This window comes from Odontomachus brunneus, unplaced genomic scaffold (genome assembly GCF_010583005.1).
Source record: "Odontomachus brunneus isolate Ranch 3 - 2012 unplaced genomic scaffold, Obru_v1 Obru_scaffold_105, whole genome shotgun sequence".
Classification (NCBI taxonomy): Eukaryota; Metazoa; Arthropoda; class Insecta; order Hymenoptera; family Formicidae; genus Odontomachus; species Odontomachus brunneus.
The window spans coordinates 768620-783929 of NW_022639555.1; the positions used below are offsets into that span (position 1 = coordinate 768620).

Consider the following 15310-nt stretch of genomic DNA (forward strand, 5'->3'; position numbering starts at 1 on the left):
ATTGATGCGTTATTTTTCCAATCACCGTGACATCCGTGCGTTATATTATTAGGCCGCGAGTGCTCCTCCCTCAATCATTCAGCGTGCGTTTCTCCTTAATCTTTCACAATTAATTTTTCGGTTATTATTGAGAATATCGCAAAACGGTATGGAATTTTTCTGTTCATCTCAACCCGGTCTACGTCCTCACGAGAGATTATGAAGGTGATCTGGGTATAATTGTAACGTCATTTTAGAAGTTACGTTAAGGTTAACGAATGCAATGTGTGTTATCGAGATTGTGAAGTGAGTCACGTGTTGTCGTTGTTATTTGCTGCAATATCTAAAGTATTGTCCAAATGTTGTTTTCTGCGTGTGTTCCGAATATCCTTCTACGTGTAAGGGCCGACTGTTTCGACTTCTTGGTAAACTTACCAAGAAGTTGAAACAGTCAGGTAACTTACTAAAAAGTTGAAACTATCAGGTAACTACCTGACAGTTAAATCATATGTCTGTGTTCGTTTTCTCTTCAAATTAGACAGAGACAGACACATGACTTAATTGTAGCTTACAAAGAAGGGACAATCGGCCCTAAGTAACACGCTCTACGTATATTACGGGATTATTGAAGGAAGTAATGCGTTTTTGTGCTGTGTTCTCTGGCGTGTAACAAAAAGATCTATCGTTAATGAATCACATTTGCTTACTATCTAATGATTATAATTTACATTCATTTACTATGAGTACTACTGTGTCCAAAAAGTAAGACCAGTTTTCAATTTAAATCGCGCGGGTAAACCGCACATCATAAATATTTTTTTTCTAAGTTGGCAGCATTGTGACAGACATCTGTGACAAATTTCATGTCAAAACATTCATTACTTTTTGCTTTACGCTTGGTTTTGTACGACGCTAAAAGTGCATTCGGCGATTTTTACAATGTCTAATTATATTGAGCAAAGAAGTTGCATTAAATTTTGTTTACGGAATGAAATTTCGGGTGCAGAAACGTTTAGGATGTTGCAGAAAGCTTTCGGAAAGGAATGTTTACAAGTGGTATAAACAGTTCAAAGAAGGTCGTGAAAGTGTTGAAGACGAAGAGCGTTCCGGACGACCATCAACCTCTACCGATGAACAACACGTCAAGAAAATCGAAGAACTTGTGCTTGCTAATCGTCGAATGACTGTTAGAGACCTTGCTGATGCTGTTGGTATTTCGAAAGGATCTGCCAATACCATTTTGAAAGATATTTTGGGCCTGAAACGTGTAAAATCTCGACTAGTGCCAAAACATCTCAATTACTGCACTCGTTCTTCGTGACTTTTTCGCCAAAAATTCGATCCATATCGTTCCACAACCACCGTATTCGCCTGATTTAGCACCGTGTGACTTCTGGCTATTCCCGAAACTCAAAAGACCACTGCGGGGAAATCGTTTTGAGACGATAGAAGAGATACAACGTGAATCGCTACGCGCTCTGAAAGCCATCCCGGAAGGCGACTTTAATTCTTGTTTCGAGGACTGGAAAATACGTTGGCATAAGTGTATTGTGTCGGGAGGGGATTACTTTGAAGGCGACGAAATAGATTTGGCAGAATAAATAAATATTTTTTAAAATAAATAAAAACTGGTCTTATACTTTTTGGACACAGTAGTATTTACTACTAGTGATTATTACTATCACTTACATATTATCAGATGATTATAACATATATTATTCCATATCTATTTCTGTAGTGTATAAGCCATTCTTATCATTTTTGTCTTATTGCAAACAGTGGTAATTACCGCTGCTAGTATCAGTAGTAGTTCGATTAATAACAAGAGTCCGATTGATATACGCCGATACGAAATTGACGAAATTGACGTCATGATAACGAAAAGGGAAATTTATTTACGATTTGTTGAGAAATTAGAAAACCCGAGAGAGAAGAGAGAACCTCTGAACTGTCTCGCGCGCCTCTTTCTTGCAAGCTGAATATATTGAAATAATTTTTACAGGAGTTTACGGCCAAAAAGCGCAGCTCTGGGGAACTCAAGGGGTTAATCTCGGGATTGCGGCGACGTGGATTAATTCGCCGACGTGTAGCGCTCGCACGTGTCGCGCGAGTAAAACACAACGTGGCCGGCGCCGCGCGTATCGCGCTTTTTGCGATTCAGATCTCGGGTCGGCCAGACTAATGACCGAGGAAGGGCCTTTCCCGGGTTGAGGCACACACAGGTTGGCTCGTCGGCTGGAACGAGAAACGGGAGACGCTCCACGGAGATCGACGTGCGAGTCGTTAAACTCACCCCGGAGACCGTAAACTATCGTGAGAGGGTCGAGCCGAAGGGACAATGACGCTCGCTTCGCAAAGTGCAAAGGACACGAGGCGACAGGGACGACCGCGACGAGGACGACGAATCGTCCCGGATGGATTGGCGAACAAATAAATACAGATCGTAGGTCGAGATTCGGAGCGAATCGATGCGCCCGCGCTGGCGGGCTATGTCGAGAGTAGATTTATCTCGTGAAAATATAGTGGAAATAGAAGTAGAAATAGAAGGAATTTAGTGGAATTTCTATCAATAGAATAGAATTTATGAATTCAAGAGCACTTCCTATATTTTTTCAGAATGTCTGAGTCAAAATTTGAATCCTACTTTCTCTACCTGTGAATATTTTACTTAATGCCTATTTAAATATTTTATATCAACTTCTGTTGATTCTATTCGATCTATTAACTTTGTTGAGAAACATAGTCCTTTTTTAAACCAATGAGTGACATTTTGTGCGTTTCTTACGCTGAATAGGATTTTAGTTTCCATATATGTATTAAATATATTTTCATTCTTCAGAACATATAAATGTTAAAAAGTTCAGGTCGAAAGTAAGGCTAAAATTTCGAGTAAAATCTCGCTCTAAACAAGTGATTTACTCAAAATTGAAAACACTACTACTCGGAATCGTAAAAGTGAATACTTCACTCAAACTCAGAGTGGATTCTGACTTTACACAAGTAAATATTTCAGTCGATTAGAATAAATTTATTCCTGTAATTGTGCGACACATTAAATTTATTCTTTAAATTTCAAGTAGAAATATTCTCTTGACGATCCAGAGTGGAAAATTTACTTCATATGAGTGAAAATTCGATTCTAGTCACACAATAGTCACTTTACGAGTGAAATTTCACTCTAAGAATGAATTTTATCTATTTGTACCATCCGAATGCAGTCATGAGTTATTTATTATTTTATAGATAATAATAGAAACATTAAAAATTATGTAGTTTTACAGAGGTTCTTGAATCCTCGTCGAGAATAGTTTTAGTCTTTTAAAGGTGTTATTCTACTCGTTCAGTAACTCATCATCAGAGCTGAATTCATCATCAAAGCATTGAATCTGAGAAATATTCCGAATCAAAATTTTGATGCTACGTCCGACTTTAATATTCTATTTTTCTAACGCCTGCTGATACTCTGAAGTTTATATAAAATAATTACCAACCATATAAGACTATCAGTTGATTGGAAGCATCCTGCAAGGGAAAATATGAGTATAAAAATTAATATAAGATAAATATTCAATTATGTACATCCTTTTAATCATTGACATTTTAGAACAAAATTTGATTTTTCTTGCAATCAATATTGCAATTAAACTTTTCTTTACACTGTATGTTATCAAAATAGGATTTCACAACTGCTTCTAATCGCAAAAAACTCGGTTTCACTAGAATATCAATGATTTATGCTCGTTTCTACCAATATCGATTAAATCTTAACCTAAGTTTGTCTTTGTCTAAACAGAGTTTAAAAGTCAACGTTTAATTCAGTGGTTGGTACAAACAGACACAAGAGGAATCAATAATTGGGTATTTTATCTTACCTCATACATCACACTGATAAGGTCCTAATATCGACCGGTAGATGTTTCACAACCGTTGGTATTTATAAAAGTTTCTTAAATAATATGATGATGAAAAATATGATGTTTCTTAATAAAACGATGAGACATTGAACGAATAGGATATCACCATTAAAAGACATTATTTATATATTTTCGACGAGGGTTCAAGAAACTATCTTTGTAAAACTACTTAATTTTTAATATTTCTATTATTATCTATTAAAAAACTGTACTTAATTACGATAAGTTTTTAAGTCTTCATGATTTAAAACCCCACACAATCATCTCTATGCAGATAGTTCAAAATCTACGTAAAGTTAGGCAAAACTCTTTGGGAGATTCTTTGACATTTTTTATAAAATCGAATCTGCCTTGCTAATACGAATTTTTCAAATCGTCATTTTAGTTTGCGATATATTCGCCGGAAGCTTTCGGAAACTATCGGCCCGTAAGAAGTTACGATTCCCTCCTGAATCCGAAAGAAACAACAAAAAATCTCGACGTCAAGCTTGGTGAAAGGCCGCGAAGAAAGTAAAGACGTGAGAGAGGAGAGCCCGCAGGTCCGAAGGGACCGTCTGAGATTTCATTACGTCGTACGACAAAGTTCCCTGCTAGACGGAACAACTAAATTAACGTCGTTAATTACATCTCACGATAAAGAGCGGAGTAAGCAAAGGTGCGAAGACGCCGAGCGAGAAGGGAATCGAATTGAAACAGGGAGACGGGACAGAGTCTCATAGAAGGTTCACATCGTTGCGGGGAATACAGGACACGGGAATAAGCATAATTTATTGTATGCTGGGCACGGAGGGAGGCACCTTGAATGGGGAAAAAAGCGATTCGCGTAAACGCGAATGACAAAGGGGTCGGGAATAGCTCTGTTTAAGTCTGGACAAACGGACGGGCTGCTCTCGCGGCTGAGGTTAGCGGGAATGAAACGCGACCTCGGTGCGCGAACGCCGGGGTGAATACCGACCGACCCCACGTGGTATATTCACGAGTACGAGTGGAAGCCCGCGCAAAAAGTGTTACGCCAAACGTAGGCCGCGGCGAAAAGAGGAGGGCAAGATTAAACCCAAAGTCGAGGAGCTCGCTTAATCTCCCATTTGAATAACGGCAACGACGCGGGTCACGAACACAATCAGCCAGCCAGCCGACCGTAGAGTAGCTCTAACGAAATTATTCAGTCCACTTTTGCAAATGATCCGCCGAGCCGGGCTCCTCTAGGTAACTGCGGTTTAACAGACGTTCGACCTTTTTACGGGCGTGCAGCTTTGACGTCGGAAATGGCTTTGTTAACGGCGCAGACGTTGTCGCGAGGGTGCGCCGCCACCTTGGTTTCTCATTAACGGGAACGCGGTGCACTTCGCGGTCGACTCGAAAGCGCTAATCCGACTTAGGACAAACTACTGGTGATACCTCGATGCTTCTCCCCCTGTCTCTCTCCTTCTCGTGAAACCATTCAGACGGATTCTCGTCGATAAAGCCGTGGAACACGTGTGGAAGCGCGAATAGCTCAGAACGACATCGTGCACGTTCGCGCGCAACTGTCTATGAAAGACTTCCTTTCTCACAAGAAGTATCCGTTCTAGAGACACTTCGGGTTTTAATAGATTCTGCAACTTTTTGCCGGGCTCGTCGTCGAGATTTCTTCTCGTTTCTTTCGAATTTAGAAAAAGGTCGCCTGAGCTTCACTCAGGCTCGAAGCCGAAAGTTTTTAGACATTTTCTTGAAAATTAAAGTGGTAATTAGAACGTTGACTGTAGCGTTGGTTTTTTGACTGCTGATTGTAAAAAAAACCCGGTTTCATTAAAATACCAATGATTTATGCTCGTTTCTACCAACGTCGATTAAATCTTAGCCTGAGTTTGTTTTTGTCTAAACAGAGTTTAAACTTAGGTCAACGTTTAATTCAGTTGTTGGTACAAACAGGCACAAGAATCAATAATTGGGTATTTTACCTTACCTCACACATCACATTGATAAGATCCTAACACTGACCAAAATATTTCAAAACCGTTGGTATCTATAAAAGTTTCTTAAATAATATGATGATGATGACAAATATGATGTTTCTTAATAAAATGATGAGATACTAAAAGAGTAGGATAACACCTTTAAAAGACTAGAACTATTTTCGACGAGGGTTTAAGAAACTACCTCTGTAAAATTACTTAATTTTTATTGGAAATTTAACTGATTAAATGATTATTAAATTATCTTAATTAATAAAATTAAACTTAAATGATGATTAGATTATATCAAACATATAGTGAAGAAATGTAATTCGGGAGTGTGTGTATCTTTTACTTTATTTTATTGGTTCTTCAAAGGAGATTGGGACTAAATACCCCATATTTCAGCATTTCAGAGTTACAACTTCTCAGACAACTAATTGTTGTGACTAAATGTAGAAACATGACAACTTTCTTCTATGTATTAATATCCGCTACAATTCTGTTAACCGTATATTTTGTTTTATAATAACGAAAATATAAACATGCAGCAATATCTTGCTTTGGTACACAGAGAGAACGATTTGGTTGAATCAAATAAACGCTTCTTTGGAATAGTCCAAACAAATTTTTCGATTAATCGAACAAAATTTTATTTGAAGCAACAAAAATATTTATTTGCGGCTTAGTTCCAAAGAAATATTTTTGTTGTGTCAACCAAATAATTTTTTTAGACTATTCCAAAGAAATATTTATTTAATTCAATAAATCGTTCTCTCTGTGTATCAAGTTCAGCGACTCAATAGCGCAGAGTGAAGAAGGCCACATATAAAATATGTATCTTGATTAGTAGTTTCGGAGTCTTCGCAAGAAGTCTTCACAGCCCTCCTGCCGGCTCTTAATTATAAACTAACTCTACCTCGTCCAAATGCTCGATCACAAGAATCTTATGAATGAAAATTCCCTTTATTATCCCAGATAGTATATCATACACTTGCAAGAAACTTCATTCTAGCTAGTAACACGTTGCCTTACTTTATTCATTCACGATGGAGAATGTTAATAAAAAATTTCTCGAGAGGCTTGGAAATTTACTTTGATACTATTAAATCAACTTTTCCCATTTTTTTACTGTTAAATTATTCCAATTTTAATCAAACGCAGAGAAAAAATGTCTACGTTCTAAAAGGACCACTTCGCGATTTTGTGTATGTGTACCCATTGTTTTTATTCAGATAAATACTAAAAAAAAAATACATAAGCGACAATGTTGAGTCCATCTATATAGACCAGATTTCTCCTATATAACCGATTTTTTCACATGCAATTGATCACATATATTGATATTTTGTATGTATAACTTAATATAGAAATAGATACTCAATTATTTTGAACGATATATTATTTTGATACAATATATCGGTATGCTCGCTTGCAAAAAAATTTGTATACATTTTTATTTTCGCGTCTCTCAATTGTAACAACTTCGAACGCTGCAATTTTATTGAGAAAAATGTGTATAAATCGTTTTGCAACTAAGCATAAATAATTAGCAATTGGTAGAAAATATTCTAATAGTTTAGATCATAATAATTGACGAAAATTACTCTTGCGTTAATTAGATGTAGTATCATATAATGCCGGTTATAATAATCTTAAAAAAAAATTTGCCTCATGGATCAAATTATATAATCTATACAGAACTTTTTGCGCTAAATAAAAAATGGCAATAGATTTTTTCTATCACTCAGGATTTTCTAATGATGTGATTTAAACTAACTTTAAATTGCGAGAAAATTGATTTTTTATATACTACTCAAAAGAATGACATCAAGAAATTATAAGCAAAAATAGGTGAAATTTAAATGAACATTAATGCGTGAAAAATTATCACATATCTCTTTATAGTTTCAAGGATAAAGTGTTTACTAGAAAATCATTACTGAACTTTTGTTTTATAATATTTTCTCCCCAATATTCTTCCAAAAATAAGGATATAATTTTTATAGTAAAAACTACGTATTTCGGCAGCATAGAACTGACAAACTTTTTTTGCAAATCTTATTTACGGGATCATAAAACTAATGTTCTGCCTTCAATAAAAAAAAAAAAGTGTGCATATGATTTTCCTACAAAGACACACTATTTTAAAGTTATCCGTGCATTTTCATCATTCAATTGGCATTACCTCATGTGGACTGTGCGAAGATTTCAGTCGGATTTTTCACATTGTGTGTGTATATAATATATTAGATTATATGTGAATGTATATGTATGCGTATGTGTATAGATTTGTGTAGGTTAAAAGAGTAAAATTGAGTTTTGGAGTTTAATATCGGGTATTTGAGAGATTTAGAAAGACTATCAACCAATCTACAAAAATTCTAAGAAGTGCTAATTTAAATCTGGAATGAGATTCCTGAAGAGAAAATAAAGTCCTGCATCAACATGCACGAGCAGCTGGAAGAAGTGATCACACATCGAGAGAGGAAAATTCGATATTAAACCCTGAGACTCAATTTTACACACTTAATACCTATGTAAATTTACACATATACACATAATCTAATATATACACACACATAAATGTAAAATCTGACCGGCAACTTACTCGCGGTGCATATTGGGTAATTCCAATATCGACAATAGCTGATGAAAATATATGGATACTTTAGGAAGAGAAAGAGAGAGAGAGAGAATCTCTGCAAAAAAAATTATATACATAATTTCTTTATTTTTTAATTAAAAGAAGAAAAACTAATCTTTATAATCCTATAATTCACAAAAAAATTTTGCTTGTATTATGGATTTCGCAGAAATTTTGCGGAATCCATTAATAATTTACTATAAAATAATTTAATAAAATAATTTACTATAAAAATCACGCTTACATTTTTGGAGAAATAGTGGATTCAGGATATTATAAAACAAAAATCTAACAATACTTTCTTAGAAATCTTACAGATATTTTACTCTTGACTAAACTAAAAAAAAAAAAGATATTCGTATGATGATTTTTCACAAAGTTTTGTTCATTCATACTTTACCTATTTTTGCCTATAATTTTTTAATGTCATATTTCTTTTGAGCAATATATATACAGACATAATATACTTAATTTAAAATGCAGAAGCTGGTGATTTTCTATTTTATTTAGCTTATGGTATGTCTCTCTTAAACATAAGAACTTGTGTTTAATTGAAGAAAAATTGTATAAAAGCAAGAAAATCGTCAATCTTAATAAACTTTTATAGATAAATATATCACTTAAACAGAGGAACTTTTTATAGAAAATACTTAACACGTTGATAATGCTTCAATATAAAAAAATATATTAAATATATTAAATCTCAGATAACTATCATATAACTATAAAAAAGAAACTCTAGGTAAATCTAAATCCATTTTCGGATGCATAAGAATATCAATGAAATACATTAGGAATTACCTGTTGATCAGTGCTATCGATAACCGCCACAGCGTTCCATATGTTAAAGAAAACGCAGAACCATAAGATACACTCGTTCTCATTAAAAACGTCAATCGGCGGCGTGAGTTGTAAGTAACAGACCGGCTTGCTCTCGCCAGTGCGGTCATCGATTCGAGTTCACTCCTGTGAATAACGGGCGATTTAAGAGAGCGCGAGTGCAATGGGCTGGACTGTGAGTGACGGTTGAAAAATAACGTTAATTAATGCAGCTTCCTACGCGGTTTCCTGCGGGATATCTAAGCAGTTCACTGCCTCGGAACGGAGCGGCGCAGCGCGATCGACGACGCGCCATATCGCGTATTTTAATTAATTAAGCCCGCAAAGTGTTTCCTACAATTGCTCCGCCCTTTAATATCGTCAACGCGCGGCGGTGCCCTGAATATGCATGAGAACGTGTCTCGGATCGGGAAAGCTCTCCCCCGCTTTATGATATCCTCGACGATCGTTTCTTCTGGCTGGCGGCCCACCCACCCACCCATCGCTCGCTTTACATCGTCAATATGCATGCTCCATTAGTCGAGAGAGAAACACTGCGAGTGAGCGAGCGAGCGAGAAAACGAGAGAGAGAGAGAGAGAGAGAGAGGGAGAAAAAGAGAGAGGGAGGGAGAGGAGGGAGAGAGAGACCCTGCCTCGGTTACAATTCAGTTCGACTAATCGGCCGTGCTTGGCATAACACGACGTCGTAAAGCGCGACGGCCTCTTTGCGCGACTCGCCAGGCTCACTCGCGGCGTCGAGATTCGCTTGATGCTTACAACACGCCGAACAGTCGAGTTTTTACCTCTAGAGTAACACGTTCTCCAAATATTTCTGAGTCAATACACGAGAAATGTTTGCCCACAAAACTTTTTGTATCCGTTCTTGCAAAAGCCATGTGAATTCCATTGTTGCCTATTTCCCGCGATGCCAATTGGCTATCTCGAGCAGTTCGCTTCGACCGCAAACGGCTGTCACCACTAATGTTCTGAAGGCTGGAAAAAAACCCGGAAACTTTCCGAAAAAAAACCGGTTTTTAATCGTTTTTGTAAAAATAGGAAAAATACGAAAATATCGATATTTTCTTGCCAATATTGGGAATAAGGAAAAATAAGAAGAGTTCCATGCTTTTAACTTAAGGAATATATTTGTTATATATTTTTCATTAAACCTCACTTAACAATTACTCACATCTCAGTCTTGACTATAGTGATGGACTAGAAACACAGGTCTCTACAATGTGTTTGCTAACATTCTTCACTTATTTTCATTTAAGACTGTCCTACATACGCCTTCCGCAACAGCTAGTGGCGATACTTTACTGTATTAGCTTTAATAGATTGGTCAACGCTTTTAGGTCTGTTCGTTTTCGCTGACTTTTGAATTAGTACACAATAGTACAATAATGAAGGATTCCGACGTCCGATATCCAATAAGAGAATAGTTTTCGAATGGAGTATTCAATCTTTCATTAGAAAACTGTTTTTGAGAGTGTGTAGAACACAGGAAAAGTGATACGTCAATTATTGTAATGTTGATATAACGCTTTGCGCGCGTTCATATTAAATCGATATTCGATTATAAGTATTATTAACATAATATCCTGGGGAGAAAAGTAAAAAATACATATAGTAAGGAATAGAATATCTAAAAAAATTATAGACAGATATCTGAGGACATCTGCGTTCTGTGAATATAAATAGTATTTTTCCCAAAATGACGGATTTTTTCAGAAAAAAAACCCGTAAAAAAGTTTTTCCAAAAGGCAATTTTTCTGGAAATTTAAGAACACTAGTGACGACACTAGCGCGCAAGGTGCGCTCATCACACTCGAGACTTAAGGAGGCCGTGGACGGCTCGCCGGTGTCTGGAGTGGACCGGGAGGAAGGATGAATTGTCAATTTAGTGAAAACCAAAAAGAAAACAATTTATTATGGTCTCTTGAATTATACAGTTATACAGGCGCAGGCTTGTCGCTAGGCGCAGAGCCTCTCGGTAGAGGCGCGGAGGCGTTCCTCTTCTTCCGGCCTATGTGTTGCAGGCCTGTCGCCATTTGGCAGATCGTGACGAGCGAGGAGGGCGGGTGGTGGCACCAGCGATACACCCAACCTTGCCCACAGGTCTACGCCGATGAGGACGGCCGTGTCCATGATTTCCATAACGTGGAAGGTGTGGCGCCATTGGTGAGAGCCGACTCGGAGAACCAGGTGGACGGTCCCCTGCGTCGCGGTGGTCTCCTGGTTCGCGAGTCTGACCCGCGTCCCGTCCCCTGGAATCGGTACCAGGCAGGGGGCGATCTTTCTGAGCGTAGTCCGGCTGATGCACGATATTTCGGAACCGGTGGCGAGCATGGCCTGTACTTGATGGCGGTTGATCTCGATTTCAAGGTGCGGCCGCGGGGTGAAGGTGAGCTCAGGGTCGAGAGCCGGCCGGCGCGTTCTCGGCTCTTGGTCGGTTTCCCGAGTGGCACTGCCAAGTAAGCATTCCCTCATCTTTACCGCACTCGGTGATCGCGGGCTTATAGTTAGGCGGACGAGCTGGGGGAGTCGGCATCAACTGACAGAGACTGGGAGTATACAACCCAAATGCCTCGCAGCTCGTAATTGAATCGATCGGGTCCGAGTGCGGCGGGCAGCCGGCGAGATTGCCTGGCGGGAGCGGAATCGGGATGCCGCGAGCGCACGACGAAAGCGAACACACTCTCGAGGAGTCAGGATGCCGCGAGCACACGGTGAAAAAGGCGAACACGCGTTGTGGGAATCGCTGTGGCTGGGATGGCCGCAGCGGCAGGACTGGTCTCAACTGTCTCGGCGCCAGGATTATATACCCCCACCCCGGGCGCTGCGACGCCGGGTCACGTGCTGCTGGTGAAAGGCCGCGTGGCTCTTAAAATGGCGTTCAGCACCGAGTATACCTAGTATCTTTAGAGCACATATACATAGAGGGGAAATGCTGGCACGATAATGTGTCCAAAATGTGTGCGAGAGAGAAAGCTATACGTTCCTATTCGTCTTCTGTGCGCATGCGTTGAAGTTAACAGGTTAGGTTAGGTTATAAAATTAACAGGAGATAAAAGTTATTCATTTTCTTCTCACAGAGCTCTAAGAATTTTTTCAGAATTTTGTATTAACTTTCTAGTACTTCAAGAAAATGCAAGAAAACGCAAGAAAATGCAGTACTAAAAAGTTAATACAAAATTCTGAAAAAATTCTCCGAGCTATACGAGAAGAAAATAAACAATTTTTATCTCTTGATATTTTTCGGTAAAGTTGATAGAATAAAAAATATTGAAACCAATAATTTTGTAGCCCAGCAACAACTGACGCATGTTGATGCATGCGCACAGAGGATGAGTAGGAATGTATACCTTTCTCTTTCACACATATTTTGGACACACTTTTGGTCTACGCAATTTCCCCTCCATATACAGGGTATCTCACACTCTCCTCCGGGCATTTTGTGGGAACGTAGAACAGGTTGCGGTGAACATAAAAGTCCTATACTGTTTTGCGATATTCGCAATAATTATCGAGATATTAAATGTAGAAAACTTGTAAATGATCATGCAGAATATGGTAAATGAGTTATAGTAGCGACGACTGCCGTCGTGTACTTATACTTTAGGTCAAATTGAACAAAAAAGTCCTCTACCATTTTTCAAATAATTACATAGATTTTTAATAATTAATTAAAGAAGATTATTATACGATTTTGCGTGATAATGCACTCATCTTCTTTAATTAATAATTAAAAATCTATGTGATTATTTGCAAAATCGTAGAGGATTTCACGCCGCACCTTGAAATCGAGATCAACCGCCATCGAGTACATGCCCTGCTTGACACCGGTTCCGAAGTGTCGTGCATCAGTCGGACTACACTCAGAAAGATCGCTCCCTACCGGGCACCGGCCCCAGGGAACGGGACGCGGATCCGACTCGCGAACCGGGAGACCACCACGACGCAGGGGACCGTCCACCTGGTTCTCCGAGTCGGCTCTCGCCGATGGCGCCACATTTTCCACGTTATGGAAATCGTGGACACGGCCGTCTTCATCGGCGTAGACCTGTGGGCGAGGTTGGGTGTATCGCTGATGCCATAACTCGCGCCCTCCTCGCTCGTCACCGGTCTGCCAAATGGCGACAGGCCTCACGACACATAGGTCGGAAGAAGAGCGACGCCTCCGCGAATTTTTGGAGTCGCAATTCGCTGCGTTCGACCGGATAAAAGAGCTTACACACACACCGTATCTACCTCACGAACGACCGGCCTATTAAACTATTAGAAGTATCGACCACGAAACTCGGCGATGCAGACCGTCATCGACGAGGAAATGGCTTGATGATGGCGGACAGCATCATTGAGCCTTCAATTAGCGCCTGGAGCTCCCTAGTAGTCGTCGTGCGCAAGAGGGATGGCGGGTACCGCGAAGTCTGTATTGTCTTCCGCCGCCTGAACGCAGTAACCAGGAAAGATGCATACCCTCTGCCCCACATCACCGCGATACTGGGCAAGCTATGAGAGACCAGTACCTGTCCGTGGATTTGAAGAGCGGATATTGGCAGATCTCGCTCGACTCTGCCAGTAAGCCGCTGACTGCTTTCGTCGTCCCCGGGAGGGACCTGATACAGTTCACTGAGATGCCGTTCGGTCTGCATTATGCACCTGCCATGTTCCAGCGGCTCATGGATCGTGCCCTCGGCCCCACCCTCGAGCCGTACGTCTTCGTGTACCTGGACGACATTATCGTCCTAAGCAGCACGTTTGAAGAACAACTGACGCGGCTGCAAGAAATGTTCCGGAGACTACGCGCCGCTAAATTATGCATTAATGCTGCGAAATGTCGCTTCTTCGGCAACTCCGATACCTCGAGCACATCATAAACCAGGAAAGGATCCATACGGACCCCGAAAAGATGAGCGCAATAGCGGACTGACCACCACCTCGAACCTCGAACCATCCGCCAGGTACGCCAGTTACCTCGCCTCTTGGTATCGCCGCTTCGTCAAAAACTTCGCTCGGCTCGCCAGTCCGCTCATCTGTCTGACCCGGAAGGGAGTTAAATGGAACTGGGGCGACTCCGAAGACGCCGCCTTCCAAACGCTGAAGAAAGCATTGGTCCCCGTGCCCGTGCTCGCCTGCCCCGACTTCACAAAGAAGTTCGCGCTGCAGACAGACGCTAGCACCCACGGCTTGGGAGCTGTCCTCACGCAACATCACGAGGATATTGCGAACGGGTAATCGCGTAATATGAGTCATCCTCTTGAAAGTCATAATTTTAGTGATTTTGATGAATATATCGAAAATTAAGGCTCTTAGAACAAACAGAAAATATTGTTTAATCGGAATGAAATTTTACACATGAGTTGCCCTTGGGTGGGCCAAGGTATTGCGATTCGATCAGGAAAATAAGTGTCAGATTGAGCCGGACTAGTGCGTACTACATCACTGGCGGAACGAAGTCATACGTCAAGGCCACGACGAATCCGTGGCAGGGCATTTAGGCGTCGCCAAGACCATAAGCCGTCTGGCTCTCACGTATTACTGGCTGGGTATGTTCCGGGACATCGCCAAGTACGTGCGAAACTGTCCAAACTACCTGGCCAACAAGCCCCTACAACAACCACCGGCCGGGACACTCCAAGCCCGCCTCGTAGACGCCCTGTGGCAGATGTGCTATCGTCAGCTGTAGTGACATCGCCGTGCTCGGGACGCGGAACTCGTGTCCGTAACTAAGGAACGCCGGGGACGTTTGGTGCTATATTCGGAACAAGTGCAGCAGTTCTTCGAACTTGCGGGTCCGGAACTGCCGCCCGTTGTCAGTGATTATCTGACGCGGGCCGGTAGAGGAGGCGATCGGAGGTAGCCCGGATGACGACCCTGGTCGTCGGAGGGGCTGCGTCTCCATAACTCCCACTTCGTAAAGCGGTCTTGGAGTACCAACAGGCTGGTATGGCTGTTCGTGGAGCGAGGCAACAGCCCCATCAGGTCAATACTGACGCCCCGGCGGTGGACTCGGC

General features: G+C 40.6%; 2 protein-coding genes across 9 annotated transcripts in view; one reads left to right on the top strand and one right to left on the bottom strand.

Moving 5' to 3' along the window:
* The window catches only part of LOC116849070 (protein vein), a 934475-nt gene that overhangs the window by 667052 nt on the left and 252113 nt on the right, over nt 1-15310 (bottom strand). The gene's annotated exons all lie outside the window — the stretch shown is intronic.
* The window catches only part of LOC116849074, an 82663-nt gene that overhangs the window by 62975 nt on the left and 4378 nt on the right, over nt 1-15310 (top strand). For 3 of the 5 annotated variants that reach the window (XR_004379070.1, XR_004379069.1, XM_032825861.1), the window contains one exon: nt 1982-4118. Coding sequence is in view for 1 of the 5 variants with exons in the window: in XM_032825861.1 (XP_032681752.1) it covers nt 1982-2161 (180 nt within the window). In the remaining 4 variants the exon portion in view is untranslated. Of the gene's footprint in view, nt 1-1981; nt 4119-15310 lie in introns of those variants that run through there. The other 2 variants (XR_004379071.1, XR_004379072.1) reach the window with 1 other exon arrangement.